General features: G+C 44.6%; 2 protein-coding genes across 2 annotated transcripts in view; one reads left to right on the top strand and one right to left on the bottom strand.

Moving 5' to 3' along the window:
* Positions 1-11619, bottom strand: part of LOC125944183 (uncharacterized) — a 321505-nt gene that overhangs the window by 79891 nt on the left and 229995 nt on the right. The gene's annotated exons all lie outside the window — the stretch shown is intronic.
* Positions 4871-11619, top strand: part of LOC119445384 (membrane metallo-endopeptidase-like 1) — a 127937-nt gene continuing 121188 nt past the window's right edge. The window contains exons 1-2 of the mRNA XM_037709690.2: positions 4871-4999; positions 8434-8537. Coding sequence (XP_037565618.1) covers positions 8450-8537 — 88 coding nt within the window. The 5' untranslated portion in view covers positions 4871-4999; positions 8434-8449. The remainder of the gene's footprint in view (positions 5000-8433; positions 8538-11619) is intronic.

Genomic DNA, 11619 nt, shown 5'->3' with positions numbered 1-11619 from the left:
ACGGAGAACTTGAAGATCTTAATTATCGATGCAACAAAGAATAAAATTGTCTTAGTTAAAATGGTAATGTTTATGAAACGGGTACAGCGATGAATTAGCTTTTTTGAGAGCATCACTAAATGCAGTACTCTTGATTTTCAAATAAAGCAAATGGCACAGAGAAAGGCTAAGACTTGGACTGAGCCATAAACTTAAAAGGCGGCAGACATGCATTCATAATTCTCTTGAATAAATATTTCCAGTAACCAATGTTTTAAAAGACCTATTTTGCCTAAAATATCGTGGCTGAAAAAACTATACCATTCTCATTTGTGGTACTTTCAAAAGTTACCAATTGGAATTACCACCGAACTGTGGCCTACTACAAATTGTGAGCCCTGGAGCTATGTGTTGATTAGGATGGCCACCAACGGCTTGAATTTCACCCTTGTTGCAATCTTCTACTGACAACCCATGCAGAAAGTTGGTGGATAAGAGAACTTTGTGCCACCTCGGGGAAAGATGCAGCTGCTTACACAGGGATTGCTAGGTTCCTAGTATTCTGCACTAGTTGAAACGAGACAACAATGCAAAACAAATGGCGCATCATTACTCTCTTTTAAAATCAAGAGATGCACTTAGGAGTAATTCATTAAGCGATTACTGACACAAAAAGTATGTGTTCCACTTTTGTGCATTTTTAGATAGCTGCCGACCCTAAAATTATGACGTGGAGCCTCAATTTCTTCCGCACCACAAGTAATTATTACATCACATTTTATGCAGCTAGTTTATGCTCCGAGTGCAGCACCATGTTAGACGAGAAGCAGGAGACACATCACCGAAACCATAGTTGGAATTCTTTTGGTGTCACAAAGAACTCGAGCACGAGCCAGTTGGGTCGGTGCAGCAGTTGAGGGTGATATCTTGCCTTGCCACTAAAATTGACCCTTCCAATTAATTGTGCGCTTCTTTTGCAGGAGGACTATCCTAGCGATGCTGAATGAGCTCTGTTTTTGCAGCACGGTCGTAACGTGTGCGTACGCGTCAGTTGTGTCTGGTACCACCTCGAGTATTGGTGACGTGAATAGGCTGCATTTGTGTCCAAAGCCACACTACACTTTGCGCATGTTTTTGAGCTGTCAAACTAAAAGGTAATGTATTAATGAATAATATTTCTGTATTATTAAACATGTAATTGAGGCTCAATACCATAATTACTGAGTCGACAGCTATCCATTCTTAGTATAAAAACGAAGCAAAAATTTTGTAGTATACTCCCAAAAAGAAACAAAAAAACTAAGTGCTCTCTCGTCAGCAAAAACAATGACAAACAACCTTATAATCGTTGCTTTGATGTTAAATTCACAGGGGATATGGTAAACTTTAAAAGGGAAAGGCCATTTTCCTTACTGACAAATAACATGACATAAAACTCCTAGTCTAGCGTTGTCGTGTATCTTCTTTCCTTCATGTTTGGGTCTGAATTTTCGCTGGTTTTCACAAGCATCGCTATGAACCTACTGGGCCAGCAAGCAGCACTTAACTGACAGCATTTAAACATCGCAATTTGGCAGGCAAGAGGGCAGACTTATATTTATAACTAAATTAAAAAGCTTAAAGATTCTCCCCCAGCACCAATAAATGCAAGTATACCGCTCACTTTAATATATGCCAGAATAAGACAGTAAGAATTCCATGTAATTTAGGGTATAAAATGCATCACATTTACCTTTCAGTCGCAGGTGACACTCAAGCAGCAGTTTTGTCTGCAGGTCGGCCACTGTTTTGATTGAGTGTGACAGTATATTAGCTCACGATGGGTCGTTCCTAGCAGCCTGTGAAATTCACGCAACGCTGATCAGCTGATACAGGTAGCACGAACGACTACTTAAATTATAATAGCAAAATAATAGCAGATTGGCTGTTAGGTTAGGCAGATTGGCTGAAAGGTTATCAGCCTTAAGCTGCACTGGCTTATGTCAAAGAAACAGTTTAAATGTGACAGCTCACAATTCAATAAACAAAATGCACCTTGTTTTAGCCTTGTTTCTTGTCTCAATTTTATTGTTGTTGCTTTCTCTCTTCAGCCGAATTAAGCCTACATTACTTCAAGGTCACATTCAATGACAGCTATGAATCGCCGCATCCCAGGTTTTCCTCTTGCAGTGAGAAAGGTAGAACGTCCTATGAACAGTGATGGCTTATACAGAATTTCAAATGCGACCTCAAAGTGAAGCCAGGTGCTCCGAAAAAAAAACATACGCTCGGAACAACTAAAATGGAAAAAGATGCAGACTACATTGACGTCACACTACTCTGTGACAACACTGCAAGCGACGCAGCTGTCTTGACAGTCACGTGGGTTAGTGCAGCGCAGAAACCATTCAGTAAAAATAGAATGAAGGCCAACTGATGGTTAAGGTATCTTAACCAAATTAAAAATAAAAATAAATTATATGCATTCAACCAATACAATATATGCAAAAAGTAATTTAAAGTTCACCATGATTTGTGGATAGGCTTTTTACATTTCACACAGGAACATTGAAAACAGTCACACAGTACTAAATTTCTTAACCTTACATTGCAAGATTCATTTAGCTACAGCATGAAGGTCACAATTTTTTTTTTTTTTTTTGCACTCAAAAAGCATGCAGTGCCCGTCAGATTTTTGGACCACTTCAAAAGTTCAATTTTCATGAAATGTTGCATATATATGCTTATGAGCTGCTGATGACCTTGTTTTTGTCCCTTGTAGTTTCCCTTGAACGATCATCATAAACTTCTGCTCTTTTTAATGTCATCATTGTACAAAAGAGGCATCAGCTGCAAGGCGGTCATTACCTTCACTGACCGCACTTCTTTGCTGCCTGCCCGTAGTATTACTTGCATTGCCTTCATGCCTAACAATGGGGTGGACACACTTCCATGAGCTAAATGTGGAACCATTATCAGTGTTTTAACCGATTTCAAAGGTCAATGAACAGTGTTTAGGCGACATTTATGATATTTTTTCGTGGTTTTGCTTATTTTTCGTCTGTGGTAAGTCGCATTATGCGAGTGTTATTTACGTAATCATGTTTTAATACAGTGCATAATGATGAATATAGTATCGCAACCGCACATCGAGTCGGTAACGGAATTACACAGCTCCCGTCGTAGTCTCAAAGCCAGGACCTTATTCAAGTTGCAAAGAGGCAAAAGGAAAAAGATATGCTGCTAACAAGCCTATAAAAACTTGCAATCTGAAACAGGCTGTGACAATAACTGCATGAACGTGACAATCTGAAACATTAACTGACGTTTGTGCGGTTCAAATCGTGCAACATGATCTCCAGCAAAGTAGGAATCCTTCAAACATGTAATAAAACCACTTATCGAACTGAAATAAAGTGGTTTTGTTGCTTTGGATTGTGTTCTTGCAAACACGATCCAAAGTTCTCCACTCGAAAACCCGTATCACATTAAGCAAGCGAATAGCACGAACGGACCGCAACCACCGCTGCCGAAAGTTTCAAAATCGGCAAAAAAAGATCGTTGCATGTGGTGCCGTCTCCGCTACCGGTGCTGCGTTTGAATAAAGCTGTCTAATTTTTTCTGATGCTTACATATTTTCACTTTAAAACATAGCTATCTTTTTTGAACATCATACATTTTATTTTTTATGTGTTCTTTATGTACATCTTAAATTGTGCGCCCCCTTTGCGAGCTGCATGCTATCAATGTGGCGCCAGATTTGAACTCGCGAACGTCCGCGCTTCACAACGTGTGTAGGAAATGTATAAAGAATTGGTTTCCACGTGCGCTCCATTTGTGGCTACAAGGGGTTCCCCGATCAACGCAACTCACCTTTTCCGAAGCGACTTCTGCGCTTACAAAATTCACCGTGTTTCTCCTCCGATCACTCGATGTATTGGCGATGTAGTGCAAGGCTGCCTTCACTGATAGTGCATCGAGGACTGCACTCTGCTGCCTAAATAATTATTTGACACATTCTTATGTGAAAAAACAATGCATTTCTTGTGAGTCATGCACCTTGTTCTCATCAACATAGTTCTTGCACTGAGCTGCAACATGTGCAGTATGCATCACGCTGGCGTTCTTAGTACCAATGATGAGAAGGAATGGCTACTGCAGTATTGGATTTGTGCTCGATTTTAATACACATGCCACTTGGAGCCAATCTTTGTTTGGAAAAAAATAATTATCCTTTAGAATTAGCATTGCAGTCATAGTAAATAGCCTCAAAGAGCCAGCCTTGCAAACAATGCAGTCACACTAGTTGGTACGAATTCATATTTACTAGCAGCCCATGTTGAAAAGTTGTTCAGTGGTTGCAGTAAAATCTCTATTTTTTTAGGCATAGGACATGCATCATTAAGTGGTGCAACAAGTGTGTAGTGGTTTTTGAGTGTTTCGAGTGCAAGGCGTGGTTTTGTGGCCATGTTTACTTTAAACAGACTATGCTCTTTGAGTATGAACATGTAAGAGAGCGGCATGGCAAGGTGTGAAAAAGTGCTGTTGGGCATTTAGTGATTCACTACCGTAACTGCGGGCACAGACTGTACTTTGATAACTTCATTATGCTATACTATCGTGATTCACAACAGTATTGTTGCCTGATGGTAGATGCTGTGGACATGTAGCTTGATAAAGTAGATTGTGTCAGTGCACCTTTGATATGGCTTGCTAAAGAAGAGTCGACATTCCATGCGCAGGACAGTAGTCGCTAAAGTGTGGCTCCGCACTTCCCCATGACACGTTTTCTTTTTACCATAAGTGTCATTATTCAATAAAAATCACTGCAAGTTAGTGCTTGTGATTGTTTGTTTCTCTGTGTCCTGTCATGGAGTTGCCAGGCTTCGCGCAAATGATGATGTGGTGTTCAGGTCAAGTGGGAGCAGCTGCTGAGTGCCTACTTCCATGGCCACTCTATCGGCCAGGACACTCCCGTGCTGATAGTGCAGCCACACTACTTCAGCGGCCTGAGCCAGATCATCTCGACCACCGACACCACGTGAGTGCTCCTGACATGTCACTGGGGCGCAAGGATGGCCAAATTATGCAATGCGGGGCTGACCTTCATTTTAGAGAAACGGCTCCAAGCAATTGTGCGTGCCCTGGTCAGAACAAGCTGGCGCCAAACGTGAGTGGATTATAAAACAGTGTGAATTACAATTGTTAAAACAGTTAAAACATTAATTGTTAAACCATGCTTAGGGCAAGTAAGTTCTGCAGAAGTGCACAAGCTGGAAGATGGTTCATGAAAGGGAAAATTGTCGTCCGCCTGTCATCCACCGGGAATACTCCAAGATAAAACTTTTTAGGCACCCATTTTCGGCACACCAGATGGAATGGTGTTGCTGATGCAGAGCTGTCATACTTCTGCAAATAAGTTGTATGGTCAGTTTTCAAATTGAAATACATGCGGCATCATACTGTTTGTCTTCGGTATTCATTTGCTGCTGTATTCATAACTGCAACACTGTGAGCCTTGCGATTAATTCCCATTCACATATGACAGAAACTTTGAGACAATGGTCTCACTGTATCAGTGATCCCACATCCCAGTTCCATTCCAAACCCAGGTGATAATTTTCAAGTTTTATCTAAGTGCATTAAAAGGCCATTTTATTTGCCACCGCTTGGCTACTGCAAGAATCAATTGGAACAAATTGCATGTAATTTGTAATTTGGAAAACAAACTAATGTATAATTGGCTACTCATTTTCAACTGTGCGATACAGTTAAACCATAATAACCAGCCATAACAAACCTCCATATAACGAATTCCTGGATATAACGAAGTTTTTCTATTCCCCGCCATTACTCCATAGAAGCACATGTATTTGAGACCTCTACGTAACGAAGTGGCAGCGGGAGATTCCCTCGAAATAACAAATTTTCCCCACCGTCAACCTAGAGATTTTGCCCCAAATTTTCTCATTTTTGCGCGAGCAGCAACCGGAAGCACCTTCTCCGCCCTGACAGAATGCGAAGCGAGCACACGTGTGCGTGTGCGAGGCAGGCCTGCATCCCTCAACCCAGCGATCTTGCCGCCGCGGGCGTGACCTTTCCCCCTCCTTTCATTCAAACCTGATCCTGACGCTTGCTGCAGCTGGCCTAGCCCACCAAGCTGGCACTCTCCTTTTCCAGTTGATGTTGCCGACGCGCTGGCAGACGCTGTGACACATCACACTGGATGAGCGCAGATACGCGCTGTCAAACGCTGGCGGCGTGTGGAAGTGCCGCTGCAGAAGCTAGCGAAGTGACCTTCGTGCTGTTTCTATCGCTTCAATGCAAACTGAGCACCGAGAACACAGCACGCACAAAGCTACAAGCCGCCAACGCACCTACACTGCCTAGACTCTGCCCCAACGCAGATCGCTTTCAAGATACGGCCCGCGCGACCCGCCGCGCAGTACGCAGTTGCTGCCAGAGTACAGTACAGCGCCGCCCGCTATCCCTCCTCCATCGCTCCCTTGCCGGTGCCTCGAGTGCAACGGAAGAAGGCGCGCTTCCTCCCTGATTTTCTTTCTTGCGCGCGCAAGATTTAGAGACGGTCGTCGGCTCGCCTCGCACGTTTTCACTCGCACATACAACATAGGGCGCGCGGCGACTGCGTTATCGCCCTTGGACTTTATACGGAACATCTGTGAGCCAAAACCAATTTAAGGGCCACAACGCGTCATAGACACCATCTTTAGATAGCAAATACGGATCTCAAGGGCCATACTTTTGCTGGCGGAAACCGAAAATACGTTATAGTTGTCGCCCCCAGCACTTTGGGCGACCAATGCCATCGTCAAGCCACCAAGCCAACCGACATGAAAAGTTAAAATAGCCTCTCGGGCCGCCGCGGGGTGGCAGTTCGCAACGTATGATGCGGGAACAGTCCACAGTTGCGACGCAACAGCGGGGTTACCAATGCATTGGGTTCTATGGGAGCTGTGCCGGGACCGGTTAAAAACAACGTAACAGCCGGGAAAACGCAGCACCTGGGAACGTAACAGCGGGGTTCTACTGTAACGCTATACGACGCTACGACGCCATCGTGACGCTCGCTCTTCGTTTCCGATGCCTCGCGCTTGTGCGAAACGACACGCGTCCACGCATCCAGTACCTGGTGTGATATTCCAAGGATGAGTGCTTCGACGATAATGGAAAATGGGTGCGCCTTACAATCGAGGGCGCATTAGAATCGAGTAAATACGGTAAGCGTTTATTTTTCGAATAAACCCTTACCGTATTTACTCGATTCTAATGCGCCCTCGATTGTATTTTCGAATTTTTGTGCCGAACCTGCATATAACGAAATTCTCTTTGTAACGAATTTTTTCGGGAATTTGTAAAGTTCGTTATATCCAGGTTTAACTGTATGTTGCACTCTTATGGTGAAGCAGTGCTGTATAATTATTTCCACAGTTCTCACAGTTACTATTGTGCACAGTTAATAGTTCACCAAGATGTGTTGAGTCAGTTATTTCATTATATACTTTAAAGAAACACCGACAGATCCCACGCCCTGTGGGAATCGATGTTATGCGAAGCAGTTTGCGGGAAGCCTACCAAGTTAATGAAACGACTGTGAGAGCACCTAGATGTAGGCGGTCATTTCGTGACCTACATGACACGCATGTCATGACATTCATTGCCATGAGTTCCTCAGGAGTCTCTTTTGCTAGGCCTAAAAGACCTTAAGGCGAAGGCCTTAGTCATGCTCATGACTATGACTTCGACCTTCAATCTTTAGCCTTTGCCTTCACTTGGTATAACATCCGAACCCATTCCCCTTCTCCCCTTTTTTTTGTTACTCTTTTTTCGCTGATTCATTGTCATTTTTGCTTAGTCATGACTACTGCCACCATCCTTTAGTTTTTCCTTCACTTAGTATCCACATACAAACCCATTTCAGTGGTTTTTGAGTGTAAATTTTTTTTTGCTGAGTCATGCTCGTGACTGTGACTTTTACCATCATACTTTAGTGTTTTCTTCACTTAGTGCCCACGTCCGAACCCATGCCAGTGGTTTTTGAGTGTTAATCTTTATTCGCAAATAAATGCAGTTGAGAGTCAGCGCTTTGCGTGGTCACTTCGTTCTTGTCTTTTTGTCGTGCTGCACTTAATGAATGGACATTGGCTGCCACTGTATTTCCCTTTAGCTCTATGGTGAAGGGAGCAGCCTAAAATAAGACAGCACATAGAAAGGCAAGAGCAGACAAACTCTGTTTGTCGTCCAATTTTCTTTGATGTTCCAGCAGTGTACGAACAATGGGAATACAAAATATTTTGGGAGTAATATGCTCTCCCTTTGGTTCTGCATGAAGCCTTTCAGTTAAGAGTAGCACGTAGTTGTTCATCCTTTTCTTATTGTCTTCTGCTTGGCACGTAAGATACCACAATAGATCTACACCAAGTGGTCTAAACTTCAATTCTTCTTTTGTCCATGCAGTACACTGAACCACTACATGATGTGGCGCTTGGTGATGAAGTATGCACCGCACCTGGACAAGACCGTGAGGTCTCAGTATTTTCGTTTCCAGCAGCACATTTTTGGTAAGCTTTCTGCCAGTTTCTTTTGGTGTAAGCCGTTGCTGCCACTGAGTCTTGTGCCCCACTTTTTGCCGCATGGCCACTGCAATGCTTTAGAGCGAAGCTGTTGAGAGGATCTCCACAACGGTTTTCGTGTGGCAGTGAATGCCAGCGTGTGATAGCATGGCCATTATCAAATGTTGCATGCTACACAATGGGTGTTGGAGCCCTAAATTTTCTTTAAAACGTAACAATCCATGATTATGAAATAAAATATATCTTGCATATACAGTATAGACCACTTATAACGTAACCGCTTATAGTGCAGGACCGGATATAGTGCGGTCTTTTCAGACTCCCGTTAATTTTCCCATAGCACTCCATGCATGCACGTATCGCTTATAGTGCAGTTGCGGGAAACGAAATACCGGTTACAGTGCTCAAACGGGCGCCCCAAGAAGTGCTCGAGGAAGAAAGGGTGACGAAGTGGAGGAGAAGGGCACGTGGTGCGAACGAACAGCCAGTGAGGCTGAAACCAGTATCTTGAGTGCGAGTCGTGAAATATCACGGCGCGCATAGCTAACGCCACGAAACTGCCAACGCTCACTTCATGATAACGGAAGTAAACGAAACTTCAGGGATCGGGCGGCGCCGGCACATCACGGCGAAGGGCGCATGCGGAGACCGTGGAATTTGAGGGAGGAGGGCAGCAGGGAAGCGGATTTCGCCTTTGCAACTCCGCCACTTTGGTGGCTCCCCTGGCCCTCCCTCGTAGCTCCCTCACTTTCGACTCTCACCGTGCGCGCCCGCATGCGCCGCCGCTCTAGCCGGCCCGGCGCCAGCTCGCCGAAGTTTCGCTTTCTGCCGTTATCGGGAAGCGGGCATTTGCTGGCATGGGCAGTTTCGTTGGCCGGCCTGGGACAGCGCCGCTGCTTCCCTTTGCACCGTAGCCACAGCGTGCAAGGAAGCATAAAGGAGAAAGAAGGGTTCACTGCCATTTTCTACGCGTGGCTGCAGTAGCGTGGCTGAGACGTCGGCACGTACACGCATGTTCTGGCACAACGCAGAATCGGCGACCTTGCCATTTGAGAGAGGGTGAAATTTTCGCCGCGTTTCATTTTTCTTTTTTTTCGTTCGCGCACGACATTGATGGGTCTCTCCTAAGCTTTTACTCTATGGCGGTGCCGGAGCAATGGCGGCCGGAGGCGCCGCCGCGTGATTTGGTTCGAATTAACGAGATTCGACTGTAAATTGAATGCAAACGTTCTAGCCGCATTCCTCGACTGTCGCATATGCGTGGCAGCTCGGTGCACATGTTTTGCATATGTGCGGGCCTTGAAAATTGTTGCTTTGGTTATAGTGCAGTACCGATTATAGGGCGGATATTCGCGACTACGGCGACTTACGTTATAAGCGGTCTACACTGTATCTCATTCGAATAGGCAGCAAGTTATTTGGGCAATGTGTTTTACCAGTAATCTCTAATTTTTGTTACTCATGTTGTGTTATGCCGGCTCCACATTGAAGGCCAACTAGGGGTTTGCATGGCTGCAGCGGTGAAAGCTCATGCCTTAGGGCTGCAACAAAGCCTGCGTGGGAGCGTGGATGACACTTGATCTTTTCACCAAGTGGCTCCCTCCGGGCATGGCATGCCAAACTGGAAATATTAGCACCGGCAGTATTGTCTTCTTGTAGACCAGGGGTTTCTCCAAATGGCATTTTAAAGGGACACTAAAAAGAAAGCTTATTTGATCTGTGGTTGTAAATTGCGTTTCCACAATACCAATAATGCCACTCTTACTGCGAGAAGACGCTTGGTAAGCCAGAAAAGACGCAATGCCAAGACTTGTAGATAGGCTGTTTTCGAATTCCCGCTTCAGCATGCCGTCTGGTGGGGCCCAGTTAAGCATTTATCGGTAAAAATGGACTGCATTGTATTCGAAAAGAGCCAACGTGGCAAGTTTCAAGAACATTTATGGAACCACAGCAGTCAAAATGCAAAAAAAAAAGAGAAAAATTTTATTCCAACTTGATGATGTCTTTTACCATGAAGTATTAGCGAAACCATAATTGTTTTCTTTAACTCCCTCAGCAACTTGGCCATTATGGATGCCTTTCTTACTGTTTTAGTTTTTATTAGTTATTACAGTTAGCACGAGTTAAAGGGACACTTAAGTCAAATAAAAAGTCAAGCTAAAGGGATAGCGCAATGCTCTAGAATGTCTTAAGGCGTCAATATAATCGCAAACAGCGCTTTAGTAATCAAGAAATTGAGGTAAATGCAGGACACGATAAGAGACTCCCCAGGGACATTCCGGTACTTACCCGATGATGAAGGCACTCCTCAAAAAAATTATGTCACTAGTACTTAACCACTCGTATTAAAAAAATTATTTAATTGGATTATAAGACGGAAGAAAATGCTACTTGTCTGCTTTTATTAGATTCTTATAAAAAAAATATCTTTTTGGCGTTACACTTGATAACGGCGCGGGCAGTCAAAGGTTTCATTTTCGCTCGATTCTGCGCCATGCGCGCTTTCGAGTTTCAGTAGTTCCGTTACCACGTAGTGCTGTGCTGGTGTTGGCTCGCTAAACTTGCACTTGAATTTGCTAGCAGCTTGAGAGTCGCGACGGCACGTCCAGACGGTGACCAGCTTCGTCGCCCGATGTCGCATTGTGGGAGTCCTCGCTGCTTTCATGCTCGGAAGAGCTGGTGTCGAGGCCGCCGTCGTAGTAGGCAACGACGCCGGCAGCACGAGCCCTCAGCAGCATGTCACGCTCATCGGCGCTTAAATCCCTAAAATTGAGCCCAGCATTGCGAGCCAGTGTGTCATCAGGGTCGTCAACTAGTTGGTCCATTGCGATGAGCGTCAACGATCACTGTGTTCACAATTCGGCGCGCGCTTTACCTTCCGCTTTCGCACTGCCGTTGGCTCTGTCTTGGCTCTGTTACTGGCTGCTCGTTTGCGCATTCCGAAAAAAACAAAAAAATGCCGCAGCGCCGTTTGCGAGCGCCGTTACTCACCGGCGGCATAAGGTCACTATATGGCCATGACATCACCACTCCTCGCTTGGGCAGGCGATTTGAATTGCGCGAGACGTAT

The sequence above is a fragment of the Dermacentor silvarum genome, chromosome 3 (genome assembly GCF_013339745.2).
Source record: "Dermacentor silvarum isolate Dsil-2018 chromosome 3, BIME_Dsil_1.4, whole genome shotgun sequence".
Lineage (NCBI taxonomy): Eukaryota > Metazoa > Arthropoda > Arachnida > Ixodida > Ixodidae > Dermacentor > Dermacentor silvarum.
Note: the sequence above shows the minus strand (reverse complement) of the source record. Positions and strands in the feature narration are given on the sequence as shown.